The 17,304-nt window shown below is 43.2% G+C and overlaps 1 protein-coding gene across 1 annotated transcript in view; it reads right to left on the bottom strand.

Moving 5' to 3' along the window:
* The window catches only part of DMRT1 (doublesex and mab-3 related transcription factor 1), a 58,635-nt gene that overhangs the window by 20,722 nt on the left and 20,609 nt on the right, over nucleotides 1-17,304 (bottom strand). The window contains exons 3-4 of the mRNA XM_041486191.1: nucleotides 13,732-14,015; nucleotides 4,235-4,397 (exon numbers count right to left, since the gene is read on the bottom strand). Of these exons, the coding sequence (XP_041342125.1) occupies nucleotides 4,235-4,397; nucleotides 13,732-14,015 (447 nt within the window). The remainder of the gene's footprint in view (nucleotides 1-4,234; nucleotides 4,398-13,731; nucleotides 14,016-17,304) is intronic.

Here is a 17,304-nt window from a genome sequence, read left to right as displayed (position 1 = left end):
TGCTGACACAGAAAACCTGTTACGAGAAATTTCTTCTTCAGAAAATGATGTTTGCTTATTTACACAAAACTGCTGATGTTTTCTGCATCAAGATAGAGTCTTTTCTTACATGTCTTCAGACTCCTACTTAATGATAAGCTGCAAGCACAGCACTGTTCCAGTGCTTCATTCCTTGTACTTCCAACACTCATGACACTTAGGACATGAAAATAAATAATTCAAAACTGTCAAGCAGCTGGAACAGAATCTTAAATGCAAGGCATTTTTTTTCACCATAGTCAGACATACGGTGTAATTATCTCAACATTTCACACAATGATGACATAGAGGAGGTTTCACTCCATGCCAACTTTAAGAGCAGGTAACTACTCTAAAATCTGAAGTGTCTGCAGATACAAGGATGTTTATCCTTTGCATCTTTCTATTTGAATGTTAAATTTTTCCGCCATTTTCCTAAACCTGGTAAACACTTTCATACAGATAAGCAAATGCTGCACTTTCATACAGTGTAAACATAACCCAGAGTGAGGCACATGCCTTGCATGTGCATTCTCGCTCTCTCAAACCAAGGCTTTGTGCAGGTTATTTCATAAATGCTGGAGAGGCTTAATAAAAATCTAAATATTACTGAAAATTTTACTGAAAAAACTGAAACGTGGAAGGAGGTAGACTATTCTGGGTAGTGTGCCAAACCTAAGAAGCTTAATTAAAAAAACCAAAACCAAACAAAAACCCAAAAACAAAAAAAAAGCATGCAGCTGTCCTACAGGAATCAGTGGGAACTAAGTGTTTGGCTTTTGGAGATTAAATACCTTGTTGTGTCCCACTCTCTCCCCTGCACTTCCCAAAACTATACTTTTGCATGTACACGCATAAGATTTGACAATCTTCTCATATGCACTTTCCTTCCATTGCTTTTTTAGAAAAAAGGAGAAGGAAATATTTTGCAGTACTGAGAATAAAATCTCCCTCCCACCTAGAAATTACCGCCTAAAACTTAAAACTTGGTGACCTAAGGAAGCTCTCTAAAAACATCCTTTTGCTGTTTGTCACTGGTTTATCAACTTTTTCTCCTCTTTTTTCCCAGTTTCTGCTGAAACAGCAGCAGCTGTGCTTAGCTGGAAGCAAAACATGTTACTTGGAAACACTATAGACTGCAAGGAGGTTGACTTGATGGTCTTTTGCCACTCAGAAAACATCAGCCCATTACTATATGTAAGACACTGTAACATCCCATGATGGTCCTGTACAACTGCTAGAAGCTTCCAGAGATCTTCACCTCACTGAAAGAAAGTGTAGCTAGTTCGTTTCTCACCCCTTTTGCTGTAACTGGTCTAAGCAGGCAGTTAACTTACCAGAACAGAATTAGTTAACAGTCTCAACTCAAATACCATGACAACACATGAACTGGCAAAGCCTCTATAATGCTGAAACTGCAGTTGAAGTGCAGGTAACAGACTGTATGTGTGTGTAGTAAGACCACTGCAGATTTGTGCCTAGGAATTTAACAGCCATTTCTGCTAAAGATGCACATTTTGGATGTTTTGAAAATGTGGCTAAAACATCAGTTTTTTATTTTGACCTGCAGCTCTTCTAAGCACGCTGTTACCCTTCTGCAAAATTTCTGGGTTAGCAATACATAGGTCTTCACAGTGGTCTTAAAAATACAGTCACAGGTTTCCTGCAGGAGTTTAGGTGAAGTTTTACAGTCTACATTACATAAGTTTAATTAGATGATCCTAATGTTCCCTTCTAGATCTAAAATCCATCAATACATATCTTTAAAAAGAAAGACTCTGAGCGTGATTACCACTTCAAACATATTAAAGGAATGAATAAACTATGATTTGCTTTTTTAAAAATGCACTAGAGTTGTCTCCAGCAGTAGCAACCTCTAACGCTGCAGAAACATGTCACTTAGGCTTCATAACAAAGGAGTCAGGCAGTGAAAGGACAGGACAAAAAGCTCAGCCCAATGATCAACAGAGAAATACCTAAGAATGTTTCTTTTGTAGCAGACAGCAACTGCAACATGTGCAGTCAACACTTTGGAGAAATGACCCACGCTCTTTAATATACACGATCCACCCAGCACTCACACAGGTGACAAGAAAGAGGCAACAAACCTCTAACCCTCTCAGGTTTGTGAAAAGCAGCAGAAGAAAAACGTCATGGAAGAGTAAATAATATATTTCCTGAGGATATTCTTTTGTCTGTAGACAGAAACAGTAAAAACATCTCCTCCAAGAACACGCCTAAGAAAAAAGAAGATGCTTCTAAGAAGCCTGTTGGCTACGATCCTGCTCATGGGTTCAAATTTCTTCCAAAAACATTGGTGCCTCTTTCACCCACTAGCTCCCTGCTATGGAAAAACACTTCTTCAGAGTCTGGAAAATGCTGTTTGATCTCAGTAAATTACATCTCACTGCTTGTCGGTTTCTGATTGATGGTGTAACTTAGGGAACAATATCTGTGTGTGGAATAGTGTCTGGAGAAGCAGTCAGGGATTATTGAAAATACAGTATTTATGCAGTTTAAAAATCAGTGGAACATTACATATAATTTTTTTCTAGAGTGATGAAAAATTACTGAAGTGCATTTGGGAACAAAGGGTATAAGGTCTTTTGTCTATTTTTAAAAACACTTGGCTGGTAAGACCTCTGAGTGAGTTAGTAGTGATGGATGCAAGAAAAAGTGTCAACTGCAGTTGAGCATAAAACCAACTGCTTCTCCAGCCAATGGGCAGAAAGGAAGACGTCACTGTTCAGTGGTGGTTAGAAAAGAGGGAATAAAATAAAGTTGAAGAAAAGAGAAGGAAAATGAACCAAGGATCACTGATTTCTCTAAGCCATTTAAAACTACTGGAGAAGGAGGAAAAGTCTAAGGTTTCATCACACCACATGTTGTTTCTTCATCTATCTAACATGCCACAGTTAGTTGGAAGACTTTGAAAAACAGCCACTATGAAAGAAAAGCCACCTCCTCAACAGAAACGATTCTGGAGTTAGTGAATACAAGGGCTCAGTGCCGACTTACACAAGGTATGACTTTATACACACTTCACCTTCCAAAACATCACTTGAATCCTTAAGGTCCTGTCATGACACAAGAGGAACAGACACCGGGACTTCAGCCACAGAAAGACCACGACTGAGAACAATCATGGAACTTACACAACATACATCCTTCCACCAGACAGAAAGAGAAGACTAATTTCAATGTTGCAGGAAAGAGAAGCAAATGAGGATGGATGCTGTTATCAATGCTGTGACTCAGTGATATAAAAAAACCAAACAAAAACAACCCACTAAAACTTGGCAGGTGTAAAGTGAATGAAAAAAATACTTCCCACAGATCATACAAAATTAAACTGCCAAGTTCACTGATTGGTACAGAGAAACAAAACACGTGAAAAGCTTACTGTCCTGGCTCAGGATATCTTTGAATGCTGGAGAGTGTCAAGATTTTGTTCTCTGTTTCTCTTATTTCTCCAGCATCAGATACTGACCTGATTCAGTGATGGAGAGGCAGCTCAGTGGAGTTGGATTACTCCAGCAGAGCCATGTTAACACCTGTATTAGCACTGTCTGCTATGGGAGTAAGGGAACAAGGAAGTGTGAGAAACACTGTCTAAACCATGGGGTAAATCCACCAGCGCTGGAAATTACTGCAGATTACAGTAATCCTTAGGAGAGCCTGAAACACAATATGAAAAGAAAGATTTATCTGCAGTAGTTTTAAATTAAGTAACATGGCATGATGAGCTTGAAAAAAGAAAACAAAAGCAAGGCTGCAAAGGGCTTCACTACATGGTTGGGATGCAGAAGTAGCTCCCACATGTGGTTCAGAAAGGATGAAAAAGGTTCAATGGGAGGCCTATGGAAAAAAATCACAGTATTTCTGTGAAGAAAGGTAATTCTGAGGTTGGATCACAGTTATTTACTCCTGTGAGGGAGCCAGGTGGTAAGCACCAAAGACAGCACCTCAAGTGCTGCACAGCTTAAGAGACATACCTAAGTGCAGAAGGTAACAACTGATTTGACTCCTGAACCATGAGGCTTCTGAAGTGCAAGACTGCATGATTGTACACCATCACTACAAGCCTTCCCGAAGTCAGCCACTATCTTTAAAACAGCTGCTTGATGATGCTTAGCTTCCTTCCCAGCAGCAACCCACACCTCCTGGGTGTAGGTCCAAACAAGGTGGTGCCACGCGCCCCAGTGGGTGCACTTACCTCTCGCTTTTGACTCCGAGGAGGAGGGGATGTCCTCAGGGGTCAGGATTTGGGGGAGGCACATGGGAGCGCCAACCCCCTGTCCCAGGTAGGAGGCAGGGGGGTAGTAGGAACACATGCGGTACTGGGGGCTGACGGCGTGGTGTCTCTCCATGCCCTTCACCTGTCAGGACAGAGAAATGCAACAGCAGCCTGTGAAAGCAAAGCCCCAGTGCCATGGGGGTACCCTGCTATCCCTCGCCCCCACCCCTCCATGGTTTTGAAGGAGTGGGTGCATGGGAAGTAAAATTCTGACATGCTAGCCATGGGTTAGCTTCACAGTCTGCACACATTGACCACCTACAGATGGTGTGGTATGAGATGTGATCCAGCAGCAGCAGCAGCAGTAGACCTATGGCTGTTTTACCTTACTGCAGACAGAGATGCATCCGGCACAAAAGCAGGTACCTTTCACTTCAAGCAGCTTCCTGCCAAGTCCCCAGCTTATGGCACATTCAAATGTATACACCTGACCAGTGTCAGAAGTGAAGTGTCCATCCAGCTTCTACACCCCCTCAAAGACTAACCCATCTCAGACTGCTGATAACTGCTCTGCCAGGGACCTTACTGGGTGGCTAAGGAGGATAGTCCTATCGATCGACTCTCACAAGATATGCTCCATAGCATTGAGCAATGACACACCCAAACACAAGCACACTGTTTTTCTTACAATACCGTAAGATGCTAAGAAAAATATTTTCTTTAGTTACTGAACAAAAACCAAGGTGTGTTTAGACACAAGAAGCTGGTTGCGAAGCCACAAGTGGACACCAGCCAGCAGGTCTGCCATGTCATCACAGCATCAATCAGATATCCCTTTTCCCTTCCACAGACTGCAGCAAAGTGGCAACACTCAGAAATCAATGCCCTAATATCATCCAAACTGATCTCCTCAGAGGAGTGGTAATGTTTTCTTAAATTTGTGTTTTATGAAAGAACTAACAACTTACTATTATTTGTTACAAAGCCCTAAATGCAACATGGTCTTCATGCTCCAAAAATGCAGCCAAAACAAGACTAACAGAATTAACATTCTCAACAGGAAAGATAAGACTAGCTAGTTTCTCTAAGTATGCTGGGAAGTGAATGACTGAAAGACGGAAAGCTTCTAGGCAGAGACAAACTGTCAGAGTTTTGTACTGGTTATGATAGTAGCAGCGCCAACAATAATGCACATCCAGCTACGCCATTACACAATGTCTGTAAGCAGACATGCCTGACAGCCTTTTCAGCTAGGTCCCACCTCCGGTCTGCCTGCTCCATTGTGGCTCCCTTGGGTCCCTGGAGCCCTGCCCCTCAGCCCTTCCCAGGCTGCAAAGCCCAGAGCCAGGGAGCAGGGGAGGCTGGGCATGCACCTGCTGTCCCAGATGGCTGCCCCAAGCCAGCACACCTACACCTACTGCCTCTGGTCCTAGCAGTAGGAGCCACCAGCACCTCCCAGAACCACTCCACAATGCTGTCACCCCTTGTTTTCCATGGGGAATTCCCTATAAGAATTCCATATTCATTTTCATATGCTTAGCTGCAAACAATGTGGCCCAAGTCAAATAAAATCCTGTTAGTGCTCTCTGAGGCATGTTTTCAGTGAGATTAGGTACAAAGAGAGAGAATGGTGGCTATTTACAGGAAGCAAAGTGCACTTCTGCCTGATTTCTGACAGCAGCATCCTTGCATATACTTGCACGTGTACTGAGGGACTTGCTTTTAGCCTGTGAAAGTTAAGAGGTTTTTCTGCTATTAATTAAAGCAATACTTAAAATTTTTGGTTTTCTACCTTCACATGCAGAAAAAGTTCAATACACACTGAAGTTTCATCCAGAGTAAACAGTAAATTGCTCTTCAAAAATTTAATGAGTCATCCTGAGGAAGTCTGAACTCAACCACTGACATTGCTTCTCTTCTGACAAAGGACACTCCTTTTTGGAAACAAGACTCCCTCAACAAAACATTGCCTCTGTGCAATACAAACTGCCCAAAAGCAGAGTCCAAAGGGCATTTTGAATCTGCATATCTGCAAAGCTCAACAGCTCTGGAAGTACTGGGGAAAAAAAAAAGTTAGCCAACTGTTCTCTGTCTGCTGCATGCACAATTTTCCTTCCCTTGGTGGGGCAGGGCAGCATCCACAGACCTCACATCTCCACTTCTCCTCCTTGTGCAAGGCCATGTGTGCACACTTACAACCACGAAAAGGCTGCCTGCAGGAGACAGATTATTTCAGCTGTAGCAAAATGGAGGGATCACTCCCTGGCACAAACTCAATCATGCGCACATTTCCCCTCCCTGTAGAGGGGATGCAGTGATCCCCCTCCTTTCAACACTTTTTTAAGGAGTTTTCTCAATTTCTTAAAAAAACAACTCAACTAAAATCCCTAGATGCAATGAATTATTACTGCTATTATTATTAGTGTGTGGCAGCTGGCTAGCAAGAGACATGTTTTATAATCTTATTACCCACACCAAGTCTATGAACCACAGTTCGACCAACACCCAGAGGCTTGGCTCTGCAAAGAATATGCCATGCATTAACCACTGAAGAAAATCCAAAAGCTTTTGGTTTTCTTTTGTTAAACTACTTAGAATCTACACCACAGTAAATCTGAACCATAAGGTTTCTTTTTTACAGTGCTTAGCAATCCTATTTTACAGTAACAATAAAAAAACCAAACAGTTGTAAAAATTCTTGACCTTAGTGCTGCATTAAAAAGGGGGCTTAGAAGACCAGTATCTCATGAGAAGGGACATTTGGTCTGCATTAACTCCTGCAGCTCTGTGGAATCCTTGCAGGTTTTTGGGGGCCAAAAAGGGAGATCAAGACAGCCTTGGGGAGGCCCTTGAATATTCAGATTATTTTCAACCTGGGGCAGTTCAGCTTTCAAAATGCTAGATCCCAGGTTTGGGATCCTGTGCTAGGTCTGTCCAGGAGGAATGCTGGGGTGATGCACGGATCACAGGAGGAGAATGCCTGGCCTTCTGGTGTTTCCTGCCTCCCTTGCCCCTTCCACCCCTACAACACAGCTGAGACAAGAATGAGCTGGGACAATCCCACAAACCACCCTGGTTTGTATCACTGCAGGCTACATGCCAAAAGAACAAGGCATATTTTAGGTGAGCAAGAGTTGTGGAAGGGAAAAGTATGCATTAGTCTCTGCAGAGGGCATCCTTAGCTCCTAAGTTACTTCCCTTCCAGCCACACAGTGCTTGCGCTCTGCTCCAGCTGCAGCATTCACCAAGCAGCTCAGAGACTTTAGTGGGAAACACATATCATCAGAGCAGCAGAGTTGGCCTATGCAACATTTACAGGTTCCCCTAAATTGTACAACACAGCACACACTCAGTAATGTTTCAAAAGATACACTGCAAGCAATAGTGAGATGCTTACAATTCATGAACAAATAAATATGGTCTGATTGGAAGGCCACGAGTGCATTGGCAATTCTTTCTCTGTGCCTTGAAAAGCCACTGTGAGGAACTGAGAGGCAGCTACAGTTTGCCCTTGCACAGATAAGCTGGAAACAGGACTTGGTCATCACTGAGCAAAATGGTCAGTGCAGCCCTCCATCTATGTCCAACAGTGACAGCATACATAGCAAAATCCAGGGAAAACATGAGGAAAATGCTCTTACATCAGACCATTCCTGTAAAAAGCCTTTCTCAACAGCTGGTGGAAGAGCACATAAAGCCCAGTACCTCCTTCCAAGCTTCTGGCAGCATCTGCATAACTTTTACGTATCTTCTTAATGGAAAAAGAGCTGAGGAGAGAAGGTGGCCAAACCAGAAACAGGAAGGTGTCTCATCTCTCTAGCCTCAGAGATTAGAAAAATTCTGCCCTTCCCAGATATTTGTTTAGCAAAACATCACCTGTGTAATTCTTTTATTTGCAGAAGCTGCCAGACACAATCTCCTTGTGAGCCAGCCAGTGTTATCTTCACACCTTGCAGCTGATCCCAACTATGGGGCTTGTTTCCAAGAAAGACAAACAGGACGAGGTCATGGATGCTATTCCTGGGTGACAAGGGCTGCAAAAATGTATAAGCAACACAGTGCAATCCTTCAGCTCTGCCACTGGTGTGCCACATGATCTTGGCCAAATCACTTCACCCAGGATTTCCACCCTTTTATTTCACCCATGGCTCAGCAACAAACTTACCAAGCTCAGTAATTATGGAAACACCAGAGAAACTTGAAAGTTTAACATAGTCTCCTCCTTCTGTCTTGATCTTAAGGTCAATTTTAGTGGGCATAAAATTGCATTTGTGTCACTGCTTGCAAACAACAGAATTCACAGGTTGGTTTCCGGCATGGGCAAGAAGGCAGCCACTGAGTAATTAAACGGAAATTCAGGCATCAGTAATCTCCCGCCATCTGTGAGCTGTGTGACTGTGGCAAGTTATTTGACACTTCCCGGCCTCAGTTTCTGCAGTTATAAACCAGGTTTGCTGCTACTGTTCCACCTTGCAATGTTACTGCTCATGTGCTGACCACTCACAACTACTCTTGCACTCATACTGCCCAAGGTGTTTCATTCCTAAAACCAGCTAAGCATGTTTTCCAGAAAAAGGAAAAAATGAGTCTATGATACCCTGCCTTGACTTACTTTGATTCTAGCACAGAAAATACAAGACACATCTATATCTGTCCCTCCTTGATAGACAAACTTAATTAACCTTTGCTATTCTGTTCCAACCTATTCTTTTAGACAAAGGCAGTGACCCATAAACAATATGTTACCATCAGAATCTCAACTGCAGTGACACCTAGAGATATAGCCCTATCAGCAGTATTGGAAAATAAACCACTTAGATTAGCTCCTCCAAGAAATATGGATTGCATTCATGTCACACATGAGCTGTCAGAAACATTAGGATACTTTTAGCATAAATCTGTAGTGTGAAGGGTATGTTATGAATACAGTATATAATTCACTGCTCACACATAAAATTGGGACTGTCTTGGGTGACTTGCACAATGTGTATATATTTACACACACATGCACACATTTCACACTGACTTCTGGAGAGTAAGACTGCAATTTCTATGAGAGACAGGCTTTTTGGAGGAAAACCTGGGTCAGAAAGCAAAAGTAGGTGGAAGAAGCTGGAAAGAGACATCTTTTTTTACTAGCAAGTGGCTATTCTTCAACCTCCTAGCTGTCCTGTCACAGCTACATTCTTCTGGATTTAGTAAAAGAGAATTTTTCCAAGTTTGGTACTTCTAAGAAATCCTTAAAAAACAGTTTCCTACATCAGCAATACTAAATACTTTACAGATGGTAAATGTAAATCCCACTTGCTAGAAAGCAAGTCAAAATTTCTCACAAGTTACTTTTGCTCTAAACTGGTGTAAGGAAAGAACAAAAAAAGTTGAGATTCTGAAAATGAGAACAGGGGTTTGCCAAGAATGGGAAGGGAAGTTCGGGGAAGGGTAGGGAAGTTCTGGGAAGGAAAGGAAAAGGAACTGGAAGCTGAAGTTCTGAAATGTCTCAAACGTCCACACCAGCCTTAACCTTTCCCAGGAGAAGAATCCCTGGAGCTACCAGAATACCAAAGAAAGAGCAGCCACTGGTCCCGAGGTGTGGGGGCACATTCTGCGTCTTGCCGATTTTTACAACGGTTTAGCTGTATGAACCATTTTTGGGGGATGATGTTGACACACAATTACTCCAGATTACACTTGTGCTGTGGATCACATGCCAGCAGTTTTGTCAGCTTTGAAAATCAAGTCTGATTAGATTCAGAGATGTCCAACAAGGCTTTACTTTTGCTGCGATAGGAAAGACTGCAATCACCCCATATTCTCCCATTGCAGTTAAGAGAAGTTTCAGAAGCACCAATTTTCAAGTACACCAACCCACTCTGACATGCAGTACTTATGTTGGCAAACTGATTTTACTGTTAATTAGATGGAATTGGATGGAATGCACACAAATTCCCATTGTAATAAGCAATTACAAGAGCTTCAAGGGAGAGTCTAGATGCTGACACAGGACTGGAGGGAAAGGAGAGGTACAGTAACCACCAAATCTGCTACATTTCCTACCAACCTAGGCTTGTCTCTTCCTCAGGTGCAACACCAGACATATGTGATTATCTGCCGTAGAGCTGGAAGCAGCAGCAGAATATAAATGACCAAAGGAGAGTCAACCAAAACAATAATCTTCATTACACTTATCAAATCATGATGGATACAACTTCTGGTGTGACTGTATATAGATGAGGAAAACCTACAGAGAAATACATAAAATATTTGCACCTTTATGAATCCACTCGAGCATGCCAGCCTCTGCAAAGAACAAAGACTAATGAAATCTGACATTAATCTACATTAAAGATTCAGTGATTCAGTTTATTTGCCAATGCTCAATGATGCATTAATCCTCATCTCATCCCACACACACTCACATGTTTCCTCCCTGGCTATTCTCTCTTGCTCCCTAAATTCTGAAACAGCAGACAGCTGGGCTGCTCACGGCCTTGTCTTCATCCAGAAGTTAAATACGCAATTCTCCCTGTGTGGCTGAAGTTAATCTAGGATCTGTGAGCCTTCACCAAGTGAGCTGGGGAAAGCTGGGTGTCTTGCCTACCCAGCTTAAACTACAATACCTTCCAGTGAGCACAGTGGTGACTTCTACCATAAAAGAAACCCTCCTGTGAGCTCACACCTTAGCAAGCTGCCTGCTGTAACCTAATTTGGTTACAGCAGGCACTGCTGAGCTATGATTCTGGCAAAGAAACAAAGATCAAAAACTTAGATCAAAACAGTTAACAGCCACACAAGTTAGAAAAGAAAATGCACTTCTACTGGAGTCTGGTTTAATAAAGCCTGTACAGGTAAAAAATAAATTCAGTCAGTACAAGCAACCCAGCAGAAGTGTAGGTAACAGCTATGTGTTTCTCTGAGGAGGATAAGCATGCACAGGTTTGCCAGCCAAACCTCCTGAATGTAAGCAAGGTCTGATTCCTCTTTGAGGATCGTGCTTTGAATGAAATTCTCCTTTAATTCTTACTGTGCTTGACAGAAAAGCTCGTTAGTTATTCATAGGCCATTTATTTCTATTTCTGTGATCTTCCCTTGCTGGTAACCCATGCATGCAGAATTTATGTAAAACCACGTGCAGCAACTGAGACCTCTTTCCTCTTAAAATATACCATCTTCAGTGCCACACAGGGTTTTACAACCTCAGCATCACTGTACCCACTGCCATCAAATGTTTTCTAGCCTCTCACTAAAACTTATCATTTTTTGTGCAATCTTATGCTGTTGTAAGAGTATGCAAGCCCCATGACTCAGAACTCTTCCAGCAATAACTATCCTACTTGTAGATAAGTCTGAAAAACAGCTTGTAAGTTACAAAACATTGACCTTGAACTACACCCTGCCCTGCAGCAGAGGAGAAGTTGATCCTGGTTTCAGGACATTTAGAAGCTGGGAAGACATTAACTCTGCAGGCAAAAAACAGCACCTTTATTCTCACTGCCTGGACATCCAACTAAAACAGCACTGAGGGATCCAAAGGTCTGCTCTGGAGAAATTAAAATCTTAGATGTGGTAGACAATTAAATTCACATAAAGGTGAATGGAATAATGTGGTATATCCCACAAGAGACATCCACAGCTTTGAGCCTGCTGGTGGAAAGAAAACTGTCCTTTTTGACAACAACTATGTAGTTTTTTCCTTACTTACCTCTTCAACATCCCACTAATTTGAATGGCACTTAAGCACAAGTTAGTTTCTGTAGGGCCTGAAGAGAAGAATTACAGAAACCACACAGCTGTTTTTATTTCTTTAAGGGGCGTCAAAGGTTCCACAAGCAACAGGCGATCTCACAAGTGAGACAAAGACTTTCTAAGCCAAGACTTTCTATATACATTACAGTACATGACAACAGAACCGTGAAGACACTACATCTTCATTCCAAAGTTTAACATGTTTTAAGATAATCATGTAACTCTTCCTCAAACACTATGTGCTAGGTGAAGTGTGGGACTAGCACCCTGCAAGAACATTATTTTCACAAGGCAAATGTTGCCACCCTTAGTTTGTGTTGTGATGGTGTCTCCATGCATCAGCAAGCTAAGTGCTGCAGATGCTTGAGAAGTAACCTTCTATCTGAAATACTCTGCTATACCAGGCTAACCCAATCAACCAAAATGAAAAAGTTGAAAAAGCACTTCACACCTCACCCCATTACCATGCACAAAATCCTCTAAGTCACCTTGACTAACTTTCCCCTTGGCCTGGTGATTGAACTCATCAGCTGGAGAGGATGCCATCAGCTAGAAAGGGGTACCTTCATGTATCAACACACTGAGAGAAGAAAGCTCTCATGGCATGGGCTTGCACTGCAGAAAGATGGGAAATAGCTCTTTATCCCCTAAAGCTGTATTCCCGGCAGAAAAAGGGATGTGGAATAGTGGTAAGTGCTACAGTAATTGCAATCACCCTGGCATTAGTTTCAGCTCCCTGGTATCAAAAATTAAAACGCCCTTTCAGAGCTGGTCCCTGTGCCAGAAACCTGGCTAGAGAAACTCTCTGTCAGCAAACAGGATGACCTATCTGTTCACTTACACAAGGAGGTTTTGGTGGACATTTCACTGTTGAGTGGTTTCACAACACAGCCTTTGCAGAAGCAGCTCGCCCTGTCTTGATGCTCCACAGAAGAGGTCTGCCCTCTCCTGTCCTTACACAAGGGACACAGGCATACACAGACTCAGAGGGTACAGCCTTACCAGTTCAGTCTCAGACAGAAAAAGCATCTCTGTTGTCCAAAATTAAACAGTCCCAGAGTCATTAAAATATTTCCACTTTGCCAAGAATCCCCCATATTGGCAGATTTTTCCCTTTTTCCAGTTTCTGACTGGTACTGAATTGGAGGCTACAATTATCAAGTCCTAGAGTGAGAGGGCTTGACTTGCTTTTTATCCTAACGAAGTACATAGAGCTCTGGTTTGAACCTCTCAGGTACTGCCTGTAACTGAGCTACATGCGTAAAAATCATAAGCTCTGGAGCTGCCATTGCCAGAACACACAACTAGCAATATGCTACGTCACATTCAACTGACTGCAACCAAACTACTGCACAAGAGCATGATCTCCTGGGTCACCTCGGCACCTTGGATGTGAGACATGGAAAAATCCATGCTTCTGAAGAGCAAAGCCTCCCAGAAATTACACCTTAGGCTCCCAAGATGTTATGCTGGACAATTGAGTTGGACTCTTTTTTCTGGAAAACAAATCATAATGTACTATCACGTAATACAGAAGATAAAATCAAGTCAGTGCCCTTTGCGCTTGCGGCAATATATTCATACCATTATTACTGTCCAGCTATGTAATTACTTTTGTTATGCTGCATTGCAACCACCCATTTTGTCTAACTTTCTTAGAACGGGTCCTAATGTCACCTGGAATATGATTCTGGTTTTGCAATGCCATGAAACCAGCAACGAGGAGATCATACCTGCCACTGTTTTCCTGACTGGCTCGGCATGTATGTCGCTGGGAGACTTCGAAGGCTGTTCTTCATGGCTGACCCTACAATTGTACGCCCTGTCTCACTTGAGGAAGGCTCACTGGCCACTGCCATCTGGTACTGGGAGTAGTTGTACAGGTTGTTATAACAAGGATACAGAGACGGCTGGTAAAAACCGCTGTAGTAGGCGGAGTCCACAACCAACTCAGATGTGCTCTCCAAGTGCCCTCTGCTGGGGATGGAAGGGATGTCCTGAATGAGCATCCGTCCCTCTGGAAAAGAAAAAAAAGACCATTATCTTTCACCTTCTAATGAGCTACTACTCCTCCCAAAGGCTGGACAGAAAGTGGTAAATAAGAAGAAGTAGGAGCTGAAAGCTAAACATGGCTGAGTGTTCGGTGGAAACTCAAGTGGACCAACAACTACTCACAGTCCATGATGCCACCTACACGCACCACAGACTGCAAAACAGCAGACAAAACCAGCTGCAGGTTAAGACAATGCTCTGAATCCTCAATCAGTGTCAATGGTGGGGACAATGACTTACATCGCCTGACTCTGCAGTCCCCTACAACTTTTTAAGCTGTAACAGTGTGCCAAGTCTCTTGTAACTCTCTAGAAGCAGAAAGGATCTAGCTACAGAATGACTCCTCCCAGCCAGTGTCCTGAAGGTGAGAGGACACCTTCTGAACTTGCCTCTAAGAAGGGCAAACAGTCACAAGGCAAGAAAAGCTTCAGCGGGCAAAATACCACAGGAACAGCCAAGGTGTCCAAGAAACTCACATGCTACCTGTGAGCAGTATGGTCCTCAATCCTTGCCAACCCTTCATACCCAAATTTAGCTCCCTAGGGCTAAAGTACCTAGAAAATCACAGAGCAGAACAAGGTCCCCCAACCACTAGCAAAAGAGGAGGAAGAGAAAGGTACTGCTTGTGACTTGCTGCATCCACTCTGGATTGCCTCCAGATCAGGGGTTAGCTGGCTGCACTCCCCCACAGGCAAAGTATGCCTCCCTGTCATTCCCTAAGATGGGGATGCTTCTCAGACAATGAGAAACCATGATTTCCCCACTCCACTGTCAACCAGGGCCTTGCAGTATTTGCAAGCATGAAAAATAGAAGGTGCTTGTTGGTACTATTGCACACCCAAGCTGTCTCTCATTTGTAGCATCAGTTACATTGCCAAGCCAAACACAACAAAAAACTGCCACAATCTTATACATACATTTACAAGGAGAGAAAAAAAAAAATGAAACATCCAGATCCCTCCATATCTGGCTCTAGTTTGCAGGTCTGTGACCCTGCCTTGTACCAGTTCTTTGTAAGAAGCTCCTCTTTTCCCCATGATGTTTTGTAGAGAAGAAAACAATGTGGTTTAAAGCATACAGATGAGCTCCCAAGAGCTACTGGTACGGACATGAAGCAGCATGGGCAACAGGCACATAGGAAATAACAGTCCTAAGAGACATTTTGGGCAGATCTAGTTTGCTCTGGATCTTTCTCTTGGTGTACCTGGTATCTTGGTTACTTACGTGTGGAAGGAATATGGTGGCATACCAGCCTCTCAGTGTCATGACAACAACATCCACAGTCCTGTGTATTAGCTGCATATTAGATCAATCATCAGTTTTACCCATTATTGCTATTTACAATGCAATTGTGTTTCACTTCTTCAGCTATAATAAAAGCTTTCTGCAATCATGGATCATCTCCTTCCAGATCACTAAATTACACAGTGCCCCCATTCAGTTCTTGCTGCCATTCTGTTGACACCAATGAACTATTTATTAGCAAAGACTGTTTTATGCTTCCTGCACCTGATTCTTCTGCAGAACCATGTCAGCTGACCTTGTTTATCTGGAGTATTTCTCAAATTTCCACATAAAACAGAAGTGCCTGCAATGCCACAGAAGACTTTTCACAGTGTCTGTACTTTCATTTTTATAATTTTTAAAATTGTCATTATTCTGCTTCTAGGCAAGACTCGTAGATCCTTTCGTCTGCATCTGATAAAATCAGAACTTAGACCACAGACACAGCACAAGCTTGATTCCCCTCCCTAAATTTACCTCTCAAATAAAGCTGCATTCCAATTGCTCTGCTTTAAATGTTGCAAAATAGAAGCCAAAAGTAAAATCCTCCAACACATTCCTTGCTGGGATATAGATTTCAGATGACAGAGACATGCAAGGCAGTCACCTGCTGAACTTCTCACAAGGCTATATTATGTTGCACAAATGCATGATTTCTTCTAAAATCTCTGCAGTGTCTTGCAATTTACAATGCATCATTAGAAGGAATACTACTCCCTATTAAAAATACTAGCACTAGGAGGATGAGATCTTTTTACACCTGCATGATCTGGATGACAGGATCAAGATTATCCTCAGTCAGTTCACAGACAGCACTAAGTCAGGCAGGAGTGCTGATCTGCTGGAGGGCAGGAAGGCTCTGCAGAGGGATCTGGACAGGCTGGATCATGGGCCAAGGCCAGTGGTGTGAGGTCCAACAAGGCCAGTGCTGGCTCCTGCCCTTGGGTCACAGCAACCCCAGGCAGTGCCACAGGCTGGGGCAGAGTGGCTGCAAAGCTGCCCACAGGAAAAGGACCTGGGGGTGCTGCTGACAGCAGCTGGACATGAGCCAGCAGTGCCCAGGTGGCCAAGAAGGCCAATGGCATCCTGGCCTACACCAGCAATAGTGTGGCCAGCAGGAGCAGGGCAGGGATTGTCCCCTGTACTCAGCACTGGGGAGGCCACACCTTGAGCCCTGTATTCAGCTGGGCCACTTACTCCGAGAAAGACACTGAGGTGCTGTAGAGAAGGACAGGAGCAGAGCAAGGTTCTGGAACACTTGTTCTATGAGGAGTGACTGGGGCTGTTTAGGCAGGAGAAAAGGAGGCTCAGGGGGACCTTATCGCTCTCTACAACTACCTCAAAGTAGGTTGTAGCCAGGTGGGGTTTGGACTCTTTTCCTAGGTACAAAGTGGCAGAATGCCAATGAAGGTTCAGGCTGGACATCAGAAATAACTTTATGGAAAAGGCTGTTAAGCATTGGAATGGGCTGCTCAGGGAGGTGCCACAATCACCAGTCCTGGAGGGTATCAAGGAATGACTGGATGTGACACTAGGTGTTGTGGTCAAGTTGACTAGGTGGTGATGGGTCAAAGGCTGGACTCAATGATCTTAACAACTCTTTTCCAATCTAAATGATTCTGTGATTCTGATTCTCAAATACACAGGAGAGATCAGTCACCCTGGGTGCCAGCAGCCAAAAGGAAGAGGGGGAGAAAGTAAGAGGTTTTGTTGCAACTTTTGGAAAAGTCTTATGCACTACTTGCTAAGATGGGACAAGATGGACTAGGCTGGAACAGAAAGCTACCCATAGCTATCCACCAAATCTCACAACCATTCCTGATATTCCTGCTGCTTCTGTGACATACCAGCAGCTGTCAGTGGTACAGCTCCCTCCTGAAGAGCAGCAGTGGCAGTATTCTGCTGCATTAAGGAGGAGGGGAAAAAAAAAAGTTTTTCGATCCTTCTTTTATCTATCCATGGTTTGGGCT

This window comes from Pyrgilauda ruficollis, unplaced genomic scaffold (genome assembly GCF_017590135.1).
Source record: "Pyrgilauda ruficollis isolate IOZ18807 unplaced genomic scaffold, ASM1759013v1 scaffold74, whole genome shotgun sequence".
In the NCBI taxonomy this organism is placed as follows: domain Eukaryota; kingdom Metazoa; phylum Chordata; class Aves; order Passeriformes; family Passeridae; genus Pyrgilauda; species Pyrgilauda ruficollis.
The sequence above is the reverse complement of the archived record's forward strand: the minus strand, read 5'-3'. Positions and strand labels throughout refer to the sequence as shown.